Source organism: Taudactylus pleione, unplaced genomic scaffold (genome assembly GCF_031769625.1).
Source record: "Taudactylus pleione unplaced genomic scaffold, aTauple2 ptg000040l, whole genome shotgun sequence".
NCBI classification, from domain to species: Eukaryota; Metazoa; Chordata; class Amphibia; order Anura; family Myobatrachidae; genus Taudactylus; species Taudactylus pleione.
The window spans coordinates 2,425,394-2,442,887 of record NW_028284442.1 but is presented as its reverse complement, the minus strand read 5'-3'; the positions used below and the strand labels follow the sequence as shown (position 1 = coordinate 2,442,887).

At 43.0% G+C, this 17,494-nt stretch overlaps 1 protein-coding gene across 5 annotated transcripts in view; it reads left to right on the top strand.

Annotated features, from left to right (window-relative positions):
* Nucleotides 1-17,494, top strand: part of CDK17 (cyclin dependent kinase 17) — a 192,146-nt gene that overhangs the window by 105,358 nt on the left and 69,294 nt on the right. For 3 of the 5 annotated variants that reach the window (XM_088454357.1, XM_088454355.1, XM_088454360.1), the window contains exon 3: nucleotides 7,177-7,341. The exons of 1 other annotated variant lie outside the window; for it this stretch is intronic. In XM_088454357.1, coding sequence (XP_088310483.1) covers nucleotides 7,177-7,341 — 165 coding nt within the window. The remainder of the gene's footprint in view (nucleotides 1-7,176; nucleotides 7,342-17,494) is intronic. One more of the 5 variants, XM_088454356.1, reaches the window with a different exon arrangement.

The window sequence follows — 17,494 nt, the reverse complement described above, 5'->3', positions numbered from 1 at the left end:
GACAGCCTACAATTTGTATTGCACACATGTAGTTAAACACTTGGAACCTGATTCATTACGGATCGCTATAGCGATCGCATCTCTGTAATCGCACGCAGGTCTGCTGCGAAAATATGCTAATTAATGTAATCGCAAAGCTGTCGCAGGCCAACATAGACGCCCACTTACCTATCTCACATCCGTAATACATTGCAATCCAGCGAAAACATCAGTATCATCAAGTAACATCGGAGCCTCACGCACAATTAAAGTAGGTCAGGCCTTACTCAGAAATTGCACGCCCATGTAATGGCATTATGTATGCCTGCGTTTCTCCGACCAAAACTCCCCGTCGTCACCCACAAACGTTCACTGCCTGTGAATCACTCTGCGATGGGCCACCGTGATCTCAGAGCTATTGCAATACCTTTCGCACGCGCACTGCGATGCATGTACAGTACGTAACATTAGGTTGTCTGCGTACGCTTTAGCAGTTGCGATCCATGCTGAATCAGGCCCTTAACCTGTTAGTGAAGCTATCAAATTTATGGTTTCTTATTATAGCAGACTGTTCCTACATCTGTAGCTATAGGGACTGTACTTTTCAGAGACCAGACTTGTCACGCTGAGCTAACAATATACTTATCACAATTGGTTAGGTGTTAGTTATCGTGTGCAGTCATGATCCGTTCACAACATACATTTCTCTTTCATCCACTAGGGGACACTGGAGGTGCTTACGCTGGGGTATAGAGGCGTGGATACCTGGAGCTGGCACTTTAAATAATTTAGAAGTGTGAAGCTCCTCCCCCTCTATGCCCCATCAGCCCTCAGTTTAGAAAATGTGCCTCTAGGAGCTGGTCACAATCTGCTGTGCTCCAGCAAGACACTTATTTATTTCTTTATTTTTTATTTTATACATCTTTTACATTCCTATAGGTACCCTTCGCCACCTATCTAAATGGTGGGGTCCGGGTACCTGGCGCCCTGGTGTTTTAGAACATCAGGAAGGAGTGCGCAGGGCTCATTCCAAAAGAGCTCCTGACAGCTCCTTACTGCCACAGCAGAGTCTTCACACACAAGAAGAGAAGACTTTGCTGACTGCCGAGAGAGACCTTCGGGGACACGCAGTGAGTAACATGCTGCGCATCCCCCGGCTCCTTCCCCGCTGCCAACAGCACTAACACAGCATGTTGCGCTGTGCTAGTGTGTACATAGCGCAGGTTAACAAGCGCTACACTTGCCTCCTGTCCCGCTGTAGGCGCTACACTGCACTGTGTTAGGGAAGCTGCGTGTACACAGCGCTACATGCGGCTCCCTGCTTCTCCCCTCTCCTCGCTGACCAGCGCTAGCACAGGCTGCGCTGTGTTCAGTTACACATAGCGCTGTTGAAACAGCGCTACACGCGGCTCCCTGCTTCTCCCCTCTCCCCGCTGATACATGCGGGTGGCGCGGAGGGGGAGGTAATGGCCACATAGCAGCCATAATTGGAGCCCTTAGGGCATGAAGAAGGGGGCGGAGCCTAATCAGCGCGGGCTGTCTCTCGCTATACACGGCAAGCGGCTGTGTTTAACAGCGTGGCTGCCGTGTTTAACTAATACATGCCTGCATCTCTCTCTTATTCAGGAAGTGTGCAGCAGAGCTACAGAGGCTGGATTCTCTTACTCCCCAACCTGACTGCAGTGTACAGATACAAATTAGGCACAGAAGGCTCTGGTACAGAGGCTGTGCATAATACACTGGGGGTGCAGAGTATCTGATCTGTGGGAAGGGAGTGGGGTGTATCTCCTCCTCTGTGTCCCAAGCCAGCCTTCTGTTTTTCTTTACTTCTGTTATACTCTGTCCCTCTGTGTGTGGTGACTGTGTGTATTCAAGTCTTCCTTACTCCCAATAACTGCAATGGCTCCCAGAAGAGCTAACGCTGGACCTTCGTTTTGTTCCTTTCGTGCGCCAAATTCCTTTCATGGTAGAGCCAGTGGTGCTCCCTCACAAGCAAGAGGCGGCAGAGGTAGAGGTCCGCCCACACATGGTTGCACGTAGAAAGGAGCCTAAACCAACTGAGAAATAGGTGGCATGACGGTGTTCAGTCCCACCTGGGACCACCTACAGTGGGAGCCCGCCTGCAAGGATTTCAACAGGTTTGGAACCAGACCTCTCCAGAACCGTGGATCCGCAGACTAATTTCCCTGTGGTGCCGTTTAGACTTCGAGGTTCCCCCTCCACCTCGGTTCTTTACTACAAGTCTGCCAATACCTGCAGACAAGGCCATGGTTCTACAGGAGGCTATCCGGGCTCTATTAATATCATCTGTGCTAGTTCCGGTTCCAGAACATCAACGAGGTATGGGGTTTTACTCCGATCTATTTGTAGTACCCAAACAGGATGGATCGGTGAGGCCCGTCTTGAACCTCAAGTCATTGAACTAGTATCTGAAGATGTATCTGTTCAAAATGGAGTCTCTGCTGTCCGTTATTGCGAGCTTGGAACCAGGAGAGTTCCTATTATCCATGGATATCAAGGATGCCTATCTCCATGTTCCCATCTGGGAACCACACCAAGCCTTTCTGCGTTTCGCCATATTGAAAGATCATTATCAGTTTCGGGCATTGCCGTTCGGGTTATCCTCAGCTCCCCGTATCTTCACCAAACTCATGTCAGTCATGATTGCTCTCCTTCGGTCATAGGGAGTGAACATAATCCCTTATTTGGACGACCTGTTACTCAAGGTGCAATCGGTATCTCTTCTAACAAGTCATGCCTTACTGACATATCAGACTCTAATCCAACACGGTTGGATAATCAACTTCAAGAAATCAAATCTCAATCCCTCCCAGAAGCTCCTGCTTCTGGGCATGATCTTAGATACGGCATCACAGAGGATCTTTCTTCCAATAGACACAGCCCGGGATATCCGGTTGTTAGTTTGGCTGGTACTCAGACCAAAGAAGGTCTATACTTCTTTGTCTGCGTCTCCTGGGGAAGATGGTAGCTGCTTTCGAGGCACTACAGTTCGGGCTATTCCACTCAAGGGTGTTTCAGCTGGACCTACTATCATCTCATCTGCTTCTACATCGACAGATCCGTCTGAGCCCAGTTACCAGAGTGGTCCTTCTCTGGACACAATCCAACAATCTTTTAGCGGGCCGAAGATTCTGAGTGTGGGACTGGATCATCGTAACAACGGATGCCAGCCTTCGAGGTTGGGGAGCAGTAGTCCTCGATTATCACTTTCAGGGTCGATGGTCCCCTCTAGAACAAAAGTGGCCAATAAATGTGTTGGAACTCAGAGCGATTTACAATGCTCTGATAGAAGCAACAGAGTTTCTAAGGACTCGTCTGGTAAGAGTTCAGTCCGACAACGTGATGACCGTCGCATATATCAACCGCCAAGAAGGGACTCTGAGTCGCATGGCCATGCGAGAAGCAACTTGGATCCTCCGGTGGGTCGAGAGCCAGTCAGTAATCCTGTCGGCGGTTTTCATCCCTGGTGTGAACAACTGGGAAGCGGATTACCTAAGCCGTCAGGATATCCATCCCGGGGAATGGAAGCTTCATCCAGACGTATTCAACGCGCTGATACGTCGATGGGGATGTCCTCAGGTTGAATCGTCAGCTCCCAGTATACGTGTCAAGAACTCGAGATCCACAGGCAGAGGCAGTAGATGCTCTGACAGTTCCGTGGATCTACGACTTCGTTTACCTCTTTCCTCCGATTCCACTTCTTCCTCGACTGCTAAAAAGGCTAAAACACGAGTCAGTCTGTCATTCTCGTGGCTCCGAACTGGCCTCGGAGAAGTTGGTTCTCGGACCTTCGGTCCCTATTGGCAGACGATCCATGGCCCTTTCCTCTGCGCCCGGATCTGATACAGCAGGGTCTTTTCATACACTCCAACCTAGCGCAACTGCGTTTAACGGGGTGGCTCTTGAACCAGATATCCTAAGATGCAGAGGAATCCCAGACTCTGTTATTCCCACCATGCTACGCGCCAGGAAACCATTTTCGGCTGCGCATTATCATCGCATCTGGCGTTCTTATGTCTCATGGTGTTCCAGTCGGGATCTTCCCTCTAGGACTTTTCGGTTGTCCCGGTTTCTGTTTTATCTTCAGACTGGTCTGGATTCTGGCCTTCGTCTTGGAGCTTTAAAGGTGCAGGTTTCTGCCCTTTCAATTTTCTTTCAACGGAGATTGGCCCTCATTCCTGAGGTGCAGACGTTTCTTCAGGGGGTCTTGCGTGTGCAGCCTCCTTTTTGTACCTCCGATAGCGCCCTGGGACTTGAATTTGGTGTTTCTGTTTCTTCAGTCGTCCATGTTTGAACCTTTAGAAGAGGTTGATATTAAGTACTTATCTTGGTAGACGGTCCTCCTCCTGGCTCTAGCATTGGCTCGTAGAGTTTCAGAATTGGGTGCTCTGTCCTATAAGCCACCTTACCTTGTGTTTCATGCTGATAGGGAGGAACTCCGGACGGTTTCCCAAGGTAGTGTCAGTTTTTCATATTATTCAGCCTATTGTGGTACCGTCTTTGGTGGAGGACTCTGGTGGCTCTTCTGCCTTGGATGTGGTTAGAGCTCTCCACATCTATGTTGACAGGACTGCTTCCCTCCGTAAGTATGAGGAGTTTTTTTTTTTTTATTCTTTTGTCCTCTATGATGCGGTTCGGAGGGGTTGGCCAGCGTCTAAGCAGACTTTGGCACGTTGGATCCGGCTGACTATTCAGCAGGCTTATGTTAGTGCTGACCGCCGGCCTCCTTCGTCCATTTCTGCTCATTCCACACGTTCTCCTCCACGTCACAATTGTGCCGTGCAACCACTTGGTCTTCAGTTCACACGTTTGTCAAGTTTTACAAATTTGATACTTTGGCTGTTTCAGCATCCCATTTTGGCCGCCTAGTTCTGCAGGTGCCGCAGAGCGCTCCCACCCGTGGGGAAAACTTTGGGACGTCCCCAGCGTAAGCACCTCCAGTGTCCCCTAGTGGATGAAAGAGAAAATGGGATTTTGGTACCTACCGGTAAATCCTTTTCTCTGATTCCACAGGGGACACTGGAGGCCCACCTCAGCGCTCTTCGCCTGCCTGTTCGGTTTGTTCCGTATGTTGTATGTTTTGATTATTGTGTGTTCTTCTCTCCCTTTCACTCCGCTTGTTCTCCATCTCCTCTCGGTCTTCATTTTCTAAACTGAGGGCTGATGGGGCCATAGAGGGGCAGGAGCTTCACACTTCTAAATTATTTAAAGTACCGGCTCCAGGTATCCACGCCTCTATACCCCAGCGTAAGCACCTCCAGTGTCCCCTGTGGAATCAGAGAAAAGGATTTACCGGTGGGTACCAAAATCCCATTTTTTCCCCCCTGCAATAGAGCAAACATTTGGTGGAGCTTACTGTGTTACCAGTACATTGATATCTGTGATGTGCTATTTGCCTAGTGTTTTTCCAAGATTCCAAGTTACTTTTCTGCATTCAAGTAATTCTAGTCTGATTCCAACAGGCAACAGTGTTATTCATGGTTATTCCCCTGTGTACTTCTCAGTTGTTGATGATTTGTATACATAGTTATGCAAACAACTACAACATTAGGTACTTGGTGATATCATAGTCTTAGTATTTGTAATGACAATAAAGACAGTCTATGTTGATTTGTTTTGAAGAGTTGATACAAATTAGTTTACTGTCAGTGACCTGGAAATGTAGCCCAAAATATTCTAAGTTTATCCAGTGCTTGTAAGTGCTTAATTTAGAGCTCTAATTACATATGCTATTTACATTCTCATATAGGTTGGAAGTACATGTTGAGTCTCCCATATCCAAATATTTCAAAATACGGAAAATTTTTAGCATGACTGGGATAATGAAATCTTTGCTTTTTTTATGGTTCAATGTACACAAACTTTAAGGCACAAAATTATTAAAAATAAAGTATAAAATGACCTATAGGCAGTGTGTATAAGGTGTATATGAAACATAAATGAATTTCATGTATGTACACAAACTTTGCTCGAATCACAAAATTATTGAAAATGTTGTATAAAATTACCTTCAGGCTGTGTGTATAAGGTGTATATGAATCATAAATGCATTCTGTATTTAGATTTGGGCCCTATTCCTAAAACATTTCAATATGGTATGCAAATATTCCAAAATACGGAATATTCCGATACCCAAGCATTTTGGGTATGGGAGACTCAACCTGTAATAACATTATTTAGGGTTGTTAATAATTTCTAGAGATTGAAAAGAATAAGGTTTATTATGAGTTGGACATGATGGGGTATGTATCATCTGAAATATAATCTTAAGATTTTCTGGAGATAAATGAAAGAAAACCTGTATAATCCCATATTTGTTCTGAATGAATTGGTCCTATTTGAAATATTAATGTGGCAGCTGATGAAAAAAGTTTATTGGAATGTTTACATATACTCGTATCTAACATTATGGACTATAATATAGTTTATTCATCTCAAGCAGGTTTCTTAATTTGAGGCTTGCAACCCATTATCATCATCTTGCAGCTCTCTGGCCAACTGATAAATACATTCCTAATGAGGCTTTCATATTTTCTACTTGCACCCAATTACCAAACAATTGAGTTTCAATAAAATAATAAATTTATAACCAAATTTAGAGTAACTATATATGGATTGAAAAAAAAAATGTGATTTCTGGTTGCTTACATTTTTATTTGGATAATGGCCTGAAAACAGGATGCAACGATCTAAGATTGGCAAATTAATTATAAACTGGTTGGTGATTCACTTTAATAATGTTTGCGGGAATTCAATTGTTTTATCACGCTGTATCTCCCGTCTAAAATGACGGGAGATCGGGGTGCAATATTATTTTTTTGAGGGATACCCATGCATATTGCGCATGTCGCGGATAAATAGACACTGTTTACCTGCATAAAACTGCTAAACCCATCTAAAGTCCTGCTGTGGCCGCCCAAATTCCAGACTTATTGCACATTTCTGCTAGCCTCCCGGGGAGCTGCGAGCAGGAATGTGTGCTCCCGCGGCTGTACAGAGTATACTATCAGCTGCGGGCGAGGATAATTGAATTCCCCTCTCTGTGTCTTGATTTTAAGGTGGTGTATATAGTAATCGATTCTCTTTCTTCCCTTTTTTTCTCCTTGGGTCTCATCCTATTCTGCAATCTTTACTTTTCTGATTGGATTGATCTGTTTTGGTCTTTGGGATTACTAGAACCTATTGTGAAGAATGGCAGGCCTCCAACGTCTCATAGTATGCACTCCTTCCTCCATCAATACACAGGATCCTTCAAGAAGCCACCACTGAGAAGACCGCACAGTGTTATAGGTGGAAGCCTCGGCTCATTCATGGCAATGCCTAGGAATGGAAGCAGACTAGGTAATCTTTCATATTGTCTAAACAGCAGATAGCATGCATCACCCTTTCACACTGCATCCTGCTTCAGCATCGGAATTCATGTAATAGGAATATTGCAGTATTTGTCATCAATTCAAAGCAAATATTGTAATGTGTTAATGTTTTAAATTATATATATCTTTATATTTAGCCTATAAATGTATATACAGAAATATGTAAGTCTGATAGATTTGTTAGTTTGTGCATGCGCAGCAAAGAGGTACTTTATGATTATTGAGTCTGGCCACATACATTGCAATACATATGTTTCCAGGTATATATTAGTCAGGGCTTTTATGTGCCAGACACCTAGTCATAATTGTAAAATCTTATTTAATATGATCTAAATGTGTGTGTGTGTGTGTGTAAGTTTAACTACCTGTCTAGATATCACTTTCCAGAGGTGCAAACTCAACCAAGTAGCCCAGACTCATTTACTAGAATGGTAACATTGTAATATAGTAGAGTTTTAATCAATTACTCGTTTTCAAAGTAGAGGCCATTTTCATGACCGTTGTACACTAAAGCTGGCCACACACTAGACCAACTTGCATCAACCAGCCAACTAGTTGATTGGTTGGAATGAAAATCTGGTAAGGTATGAAAACAAATGACAATCAGCAATTTGCTCCCAAACGCCGGAAAATGGACAAAAACCTGTTGTTTGAACAAATTGTTTGGATCAAACATTTAACAGACTTGTCTGACGATCATTATCATCTGTTTTCTGGCATTTAGGAGCAAAAAACTGATCATCATTTACTCCCATGTTACCAGATTTTCATTCCAACCAGACAACTAGTTGGATGGTTGGATGAAAGTTGGTCTAGTGTGTGGCCAGCTTTACTGCGTAAATCTCATGTGGTAACCAAAATTAATTGCTTACCATTCCTGCAGTGCCACACTGTGTCTTGGCACTCTGGAGATGAAGTTTGGCTGTGCTGGGACACCATCAAACCCATTAGTAAGCTTTCAGCCCTATTATTGGAGCATAGTTACAGCTATTAGCAATCAGTGTGTGAGGTCCTCCTAAAACTCTGGTGAATGGGCCAGCACCATTAAGCTTACATAGTCATCTACTGTGTATGGCAGACCACCCACTAATTGTGCAGCTACACATTTCACAGCTGTTTCCGGTGGTCGACACACTGTCAAGTGATGCTCCCTGGTTATTCTGTTTGGTTAATGGGGTTCTTAATAGTTACAGTCGAAAAAAGCATAACTCTCTCTGTGGCGCTGTGTGTAGTGACCAATGACTGGTAAAATTGTCCCTGCCCACTCCACTGACCAATTTCTTTTGCTTGAGGTGTGTGTGTGTGTGTGTGTGTGTGTGTGTGTTTGTTTGTGTGTGTTTGTGTGTGTTTGTTTGTTTGTATTTTATGGAGCTTCCATTATGCATCTGACTGCGTCTGTCCAAAGTATAGTTCTTTGGAGACTATTTGTTACAGATTTCTAAATGTCCTGTGGCTATACCATCAGTTTATTTTAGTGTTGAGACTTATATCAAGCATGACATAATTTCAGCGAAGTGTCAGATTTCCTCAAGCTACTTGAAAGATTTATTTTTTGCATAATGCATAGCCATATTATGTGAAGATGTGCTATTATTTTTATCACTAACAAACCTATGGGATAGCTAATACTGTAGATCTTGTTTGTTTTTGGACACTTTTTATAACCTACTTAGAGTGATGTTTTGAAAAATAATTTTTACACTGGAGGTGGAGAGGAGGGTTGATTCCATAGGCAAGTGATACCCATTTATACCTTTCTTTATAAATAATAGTATATTATATTTGGATATATACAGTAAAATGTGTATTGCAGCTGTCTAAATGCAGCAGTTAACTCTTATTTCTACTTGCACCCACTGGTGGGGCGCAAGCAGAAATAAGCGTTAATTGCTGTTTTGGGATTGTGATTGAATAGCTTCAGGCACTTTCCTGGAAGTAAAGATAGATAAGAACTCAAGGCTTAAGGTCAGTCCACGCTAGCCGATGTCTAGCGTGTACCGACCTAGTTAGCAATTCATCCCGACATCGGCAAGTGCATACACACTTGCCAATGCCGGGAGCGACGGCCCTCGCTGACTGTCGTCCGTTGGACCTGCATGCAGGGAGCGCGCATACTCGGTTACATTGAGGGTACACACTAGACGATGTGTATGATCGGCCGGATCGGACAACGTATCGTCTAGTGTGTACCCGGCGTTAGATGTGTTTGAGAAGAGTTTTTACTAGTGTTTGTAGGCTTTCCAGTGCATTGAAATGAACAGAATTGGAAAAAGTATGATAGAAAAAAATGCTACCGCAATGCAAGTATATACAGCAATGGCTATGGAAGAATTGTAAATTGATTGCAGCATTATGTAAGTTTTACAAACCTTAAAAACACATGTAAAGTGCATTTAAAAACCACCTGTGGTTATATATTGTAAAGGTGTATATCTGCTGTATTCCATGCCAGATAACTACAGCTGCACACAGAGGAGCACTATGCTTCTGTGTATCCCATATTCCGAAAGTTTTTCTGTTACAGTATTTCATCACTAGAAATATTGAGCTGTGTTTTCTAAATGCAGCCCCTTCTATATGTGAGATAAGCTGTTTCACTTTCACGTTCTTAATTGAAGTACCAACATTATCCCACGAGTGTCGTTAAAGACAATCTCATGTAATTCACAAGCATCGTGTATGCCAGAGGTGCCCAAATGCTGCCATTATAGTTCAGGTTTTAAGGATATCAATGCTTGAATGGGGGGGATGTATGTCTCAAGCAGTGAAAGCGTGAAGAGATGGACCATTTGAGAATTTGTCTGTAGCAACCAATCAGCTTCTAACTAATATATTTTGAAGAATGTACTTGATATATACTACCTTGCAGCTGCTTGTTTGCTATTGGCAACTTCCCAACTAGTCCACTTCTGTACACTTTTCACTGCTTAATACATCAACCACAGTATCTCAAAATAATCTAATTGCTCTGAAATAGGCATCAAACTGCTTAATATGCTTTTTCCTCACTCACCAAACTGTACAAAATGTGGCCTGAAAGTTGTTACCCCTGACCCTGTTGCTGGTCTTCTCCATTGGTACCCCTTCTTTGACCCCAAGACTAGTCACTATGTCCTTGGCTATGTCTTCATATCAACCTGAGCTGCTATTGCTGTAAACTAGAAAGCCATTCCTTCAATCTCTAAGATAGTTTCCAAAATTGGTTTCATTTTGAGATGGAAACCCTGGTAATCCCCTACTCCAGGTCAGCCTCATCATATTTGATTGTGGTATCGATAACACATGTATATCACTGAGGGTAATGGTGTCCCTGCCCAGCATTCCAACACTGACCATTCTACTCAATGAGTGCCCCTCTGACGATATTGTCTATGTCCAATGCTTGCTAATTGGATGGCTAAACCCCCTCTCTCAAAGCCTGGTAATTGTAACATTTTCCTCTGTCATCTCTCTCTCTCCCTCTCCATCCCTCCACTCTGTAGACATGCACAACAGGTGCTTTCATGTATTTCTTTCATTTTTAGCAATGTATATTTTTATTTTGTCTCCTTTTTATGTCAAAATGCCTATGTATTCAACATCTAAAGAAGCTGGTTTTGGAATTGGGAAGTAGACACAAACACTGTATTCCACTTGCTATATCATCACTACATAGACTGCTGTATGATCTTTCTAGCAAGAGTTTATAGAATTGACTTCTGTGGTACAGATATTTATCATCACTGTGTTCTTCTGTTGCCACATGTAGGCTCTGTGCGCGGCCTCATCATCTGACTGTAAAACTAAAGCTTAAAATGGCTTATAATGTCCAGGCAACTTAACTTGTCATTTACAACGTTGTATACCCATCAGTTTTATTGGCTTGGCTAAACAAACTGAGACTAAAGGTACAGAATGGATGTCCAAGCAGTAACATCATGAGTATTCAAGCTCTGTAAAGATACTATAATGTAGCTATGTGAGAAGCTCCATAGGTGCATGCTCCATGTTTTATATGATAGTCCAGAAGGCCTTGAAGGCCAGTGAAGCACTTCAAGGGCTGATTGTTCCCCTTCCTCTCACACACGACTCATTACTAAATGCCATTTGCTTCTCCAACATTCCACATGCCACTTGGAGCCCCTGCTTGCCACAAAATGTGCATTGCATGTGCACTCAGAATTACCACTTGTCACAGAATTCTCCCGCATGCTGCTCAGCTGCCCAGTTGGCAAAAATAATGCTCCCAATAACCCTAACATTTTCCAAATGCTCTTCTATCCTTGTGCTTCCAGGATTGGTCTCCATGTTCCTCACTTATCCACTATTAATTTAAGAAAGCTAATAACCATAAGACACTTATTAAATCTAAATTTTAAATTAATTTATTAATGCCTCCTCGCTTAGAATTGCTTGTTTTCATTAGCGTCAATCTAAGGAAAAAGGAGTGGGAGCCTATGCTTTCCAGACCCCTCCTGTTTCCTCATCTGATCGGATGTGCTGTTTGACCTCACTGGTTGTGTATAAAGCACAAGGCTGGAGCGCTAATAAAGCCTCATTTCCTTCTTTTTTTAAGCACTCCGTGGCCATTTATATAGAATTAAATTGTCCCCAAAGTGCCATTCTGAACCGGCACAACGTGGCTACCAATATCGCATTTCTGTGTTAATGCCTACTGTAATACAGCCAGTCCCTCGGTTTTGCAAATTTTTTTATAACTTTAAATAAATAAACCTCTGAAGGACTAATGCTGGCCACACATAGCGATATTTTACCCGATCTGGCCGATTCCGACACATTGGAACGACAGATCGTGTAAAATATGGCCAAATCCGGAGCAAATTGTGAGTCCCCCACTCACGATCACGATGCGATGCACGTTCCCGCTGGTCGCACATCGCATCGTCAGATCTGCCGAGCAGTAGGGCAGGTCTGACAATCTAGGAGGCGATGCTCTGTGAAAGTCTGACTGCAGGAGAGATCGTACGAAGATTGGACACCAAATCATGTGCAGATCGTGTGGTGATCGTGTGGTGATCGTGTGCAGAGCTGCCAGGGAGAGTTTCAAGGGCAATCATAGGCAAATCGTACACTTTGGCTGACCGTGTGCAGATCGCCATGTGTGTGGCCACCTTAAGCGTAACATCTTAAGAATTTAGAACAATATTTTAACAAATATGTAACAAAGTGGGCTGTACAACTTTCCTTGGTACGTCATGGTGGTAGCACGGAAAGGAAGCATAGTTGCATTCATGAGGCATGAAAAGCGGGAAAGCTGTGTATACACTGGGCCGAAGTCAATTCAGTGTGATGATTAATAGCTGCGGGAGGGAGCTCCTGCAGCTATTCAATACACCGCGATGTTTGGGCGGCTAAAGGATTTCTCCTCTCACCCCCCCTGGGGATGCGTGGAGAAACCTGACAAAAGTGCCGGCCCTGCAGCTGTTTGCCGGCTTAGCGTCTGGCACTTTAGTCAGAGAATGCCGGTTACCGCACCTCAACACCCAGGTTAAGTTGCGAGAACCGGCATTCTCTGACTTAACCAATTTTAAACCTGGCTAACAGCGCAGTGTATTGAGTAGCTGCGGGAGCTCCCTTCCGCGGCTATTCATCATCGCACTGAATTGAATTCGGCCCATAATAAGACTCCCACATGCTAAGTGCCCGGTGGTAATTTTTTGGTGCATTGGCAGTGGTGGCTAACCTTGACATTCCAGATGTTGTGGAACTACATATCCCAGCATGCCTTGCCACAGTTTTAGCATGCCCTAATAGCAAAATGGTAGCAGTGCATGCTGGGATATGTAGTTCCACAACATCTGGAGTGTCAAGGTCAGCCACTAAGGGGCTATCCGTTCCTAGAGGGATTTTTCCAGTCTGGCATTACTCAGGTTTGATCAGAATGAATTTACCCTCTTATTGTCTATATTCCTTTTTGTTTCTCGGCCGCACTAACACATCTATTTCAGATGTTTTCATGCAGTTGACATTTAGCAGATATGTACTTTGAAAATAACATCTCCTGAATTGACAATGTTTATGTGAAGGGCTGATAGTGAGCTGGTTGGCATCATCTGATACACAGCAGTGAATGTTTCACTGTAAACTCATGAATGCCGCCCTGTTTGGAGTGTTTATTGGATATTGTGGTGTGAGCAATCTTCTTCTTTGCCTACTAAATAAAGCCTGTGACCTGGCTCTGCTGTTAGTTGTTTTGCACAGCCCTGTTTTTGTGTTTGGCTAATTAGGTGACTTTTGGTGAGAAAAGAAACTTTGGTCTGCTGCCTTTTTTTTGCTATTTATTATAAGTATCCATAGGGGGGTGTTCAATTAGCGATGAGGGCCACAAGGTGCTGGTGTTACGACATCTCGTGAACACACAAAAATAAAATTATTTAGATATACACTTATATATATCTATCATCGAGCTACCATATTAAGTGGTGATGCTGCCTACACACTAGTGGATTGTGTGTTTATCACATGTTAAAGAGCATGTAAACTAGTGTATAAATCACATTCCCTTTTATACCCTTTGATATGTGATAAATCTTTCTTTTTTAAAACAAGTCTCTGACACAGCAGGAAGCTATCTTCAGGCCAGCATATGTAATAATGCATTATCTAAATGCTTTGTAACTGCATCATGTTGCTTTTACAATGCACTCCCATTGATTTGAAAGTTTCAGTGGAGTTGAGACACATCTCATGCACTAATATGGAAAAAAGTATTACAAAATGCTCACTGCAGCACAACACACATGAACATGCAAAGATGTTCGATTTTAGTCCAGACTTTATTTTTCACTTTAATGCAGAAATGTTACTTGAAATTGTCTGTTGCATTTAAAATCCTAGATCACTTTACCCATCCTTAGGTAATACACACCATTATGGTGCGTACACACTGGGCGATTAAAGTGGACGACTGAACGATAACGATATCGTTATCGTTCAGTCGTCCACTTTATCGTCCATGTTTAACACAAAAAAGATGAACGATGACGACGACGCGCGTTCCCGCGGGTCGTTCGTCATCCTCGTTCATCGGGCTGACATGCAGGCCAACCTGACGACCTCGTCAGGTTGCTGCATGTCAGGGAATGGGTGAGAGAGCCCGGCGCTGAACGATATCGCTAATGATATCGTTCAGCGGCTGTGCTCAATGTCATGAACGACATTGAGCACAGCCTGCCGGGGACACACTAGACGATATCGCTCAGGGAGCATATCATCTAGTGTGTATGCACCTTAACTTGGATCACTATAGTGTAAAGCTGTGGTGGTGTTTTTTTTATAATATATCTTTATTGAAGCAGTGCACAAAAATCTTGGAATACATAATATAATGCAAAGTTGCATGTATGGGTTCATAAACAGACAGACCCAGCAAGAAATATTATATAAGGCCAAATGTTTGTATAATTAACGATAGCAAATATGGCGTCAATTAGAAGATGAATATTAGGTCTAATGAAATGGTAAGACACAAATATTAAATTCCCATCAGAATAAAATATAACAAATGTTAAAATAAAATTAAGTAAATAAAATAATTTGCCCCCACCTCTAACCCCCCCCCCCCCCCCCACAGTCACACCGGGTTAGGAATCGGTGGTATACCCGCAATCATTCGCAGAAGATGCCAGGAAGTATTGCATAGGGAATCTCGAATTTGGTTTTGAACACTCGTCGAAAGAGTTGCAATAAAACTCTCCCACATCTCCAAAAAATTTTCAGTTTTAGCCTCCTTCTCCTGCACCACCTCCACCCAAGCCATTTGAAACAGATAAAGTAACTTTGTTTTGAAGAGAGATAAGGTGGGAGGCTCTGGATATATCCACACCTGCAAAATAGATTTACGAGCCGCAGCGCTGACCACTACTAGTAGTCGTCTGCCACCTTTTGTAATTCGTATCTCTCTTGGAAGAATGCCAAACAAGGCCCATTCGGGGGTCAGAGACATGTAATTAAATAAGTGGTCTTTGGAGTAATGTAATACTTGCAACCAAAATCTGCGAATTAGTGGGTATGACCACAGACCATGAAATAGATCAGCCTAAGACTAACCGCACTTGAAACAAGAGTGAGAAGTTGAGAGCCCAATGATATACCTTCTAAGTGGGGACAAATAGGACCTGTGCAGTATATTGAGAAACATCTCTGTATACATGGTGGAGGAGAGCATGTAACATGACCTATGATGAGCTTTTAATAAAGCTGCCAATTGTACACCGGGAAGTTGCGAGATTCCTGTCTGGGGTCCTCCCTGAGAAGTAGAATTGTCTAGAATATGTTGGAAGTGTCCATAGGCTATAGAGATTGCTTTTCTTCTTGATGGTGCCTGTTGAAGAAAAGCATCTAAAGGGTTCGACCAGTCAGCTTGGGAAAAATGGCGAGTGGTTTGGCTAACACAGTATTGAGCTAGGAGGAAGGCCACAGGATATACAGCCAATACAGGGAATTTCTCGGTTGCCTCCCGAAACGTGAGGGGTCGCCTCACCGATACATCTACCAAGCACCCAATTTTAAACACCCCCCCCCCCCCAGTCTCCAAATATTAAAAGGGTGTCTAGCCATGCCCTCTTGGAATTCAACCATAGACATAAAAGGAAGATTAAGATATTTATGTGCATTTAAATTATGTTTATGTCGTAGACTGTGCCACAATCTCCTGAAGGGCCAGAGCGCTCTCATATGGCTGCTACCATTTTGCTATTAGGGCATGCTAAAACTGTGGCAAGGCATGCTGGGATATGTAGTTCCACAACATCTGGAATGTCAAGGTTAGCCACCACTGCCAATGCACCAAAAAAATTACCACCGGGCACTTAGCATGTGGGAGTCTTATTATGGGCCGAATTCAATTCAGTGCGATGATGAATAGCCGCGGAAGGGAGCTCTCATACCTCTTGATCATGAAGATGTAAAAATGACGACAAATCTCCCCCTTCCAAAAATTCCCTCTCCAAAGAAGTATTTGTGTAAACTTCCTTGTCGTGCAACCACAATGCGTGGTCTTTTCCCTTGCCAAATAAAATGTTGGAAAAGAAAGTGAATATGTGTAATATCTTTGGGAGTGACAATGGTAGAACTTGTATCAAATACATAAGATGGGAAAAAGTTATGATTTTGATGAGGTTTGCCCTGCCAATGTACGAAACCGGGAAGGATTTCCAGGTCTCCAGCTCGTTGGCCATCCCACGCAATTGATGGTTAAAATTAAGGTTATAAAGAAGACCTGGTTTCCTCTGAATTTTCACCCCCAAATAGGTAAAGTGGACTGAGCGCCAGGAAAGTGAAACATTATCTGTTCCCGCAGAATTAGATATTTTGCGACCTTAGCGAAGTGCCATTGATTTAGACCAGTTAACTGCAAAGCCAGACACCTCTCCAAACAAATACAGCTTTTCAATTAAATAGGTTAGGGAGTCTGAAGGGTAGGATATATATATAATAGAATGTCATCTGCAAACGCAGTTAGTTTTTATAATTTTAGAGCCAATGGAGATGCCCTTAATGATGATGTAATTTTTTAATATATGTTGAAGGGGATCAATAGCTATGTTAAAAAGGATCGGGGAGAGTGGACATCCCTGTCGGGTACCACGGGACATAGGTAAGGGTTCACTACAATAACCATTAAGGAGTAAGGAGGTAGACGGGGACATATAGAGATATCGAATAAGATCTATAAAAGTGGGGTGGAAGTTTCGACGAGAGAGAATAGAAAACAGATGTGGCCATAGAACAGTGTCAAATGCTTTTGTTGTGTCTAAACTAATTAGAGTATTTTCAGTACGTAAGTCTTGAAAAGATGCAACCTCTGTGGCTATAGCCGCTCTCACTCCCCTGACAGAGTGACGGTCACACACAAAACCGAGTTGGTGGGTAGTAAGAATCTGAGGAAGAATAAGTTGGAGTCTGTCCGACCTAATCTTGGCTAACAATTTAATGTCCGTGTTGAGCTAAAGCTGAGTTTTTAAATATTAGACTATTTTTTTCTGTTCAACTCCGGTTCAGCTGCTTTTTTTCTGTGGTTTTTGGTTTTAAAATAATGTAACTGTATTATTGTTAAATTGTGGTTTTAGGGTTCACAACATTAAGATATCACTTAAGAGTGGATATTGATAAAGAGCAAA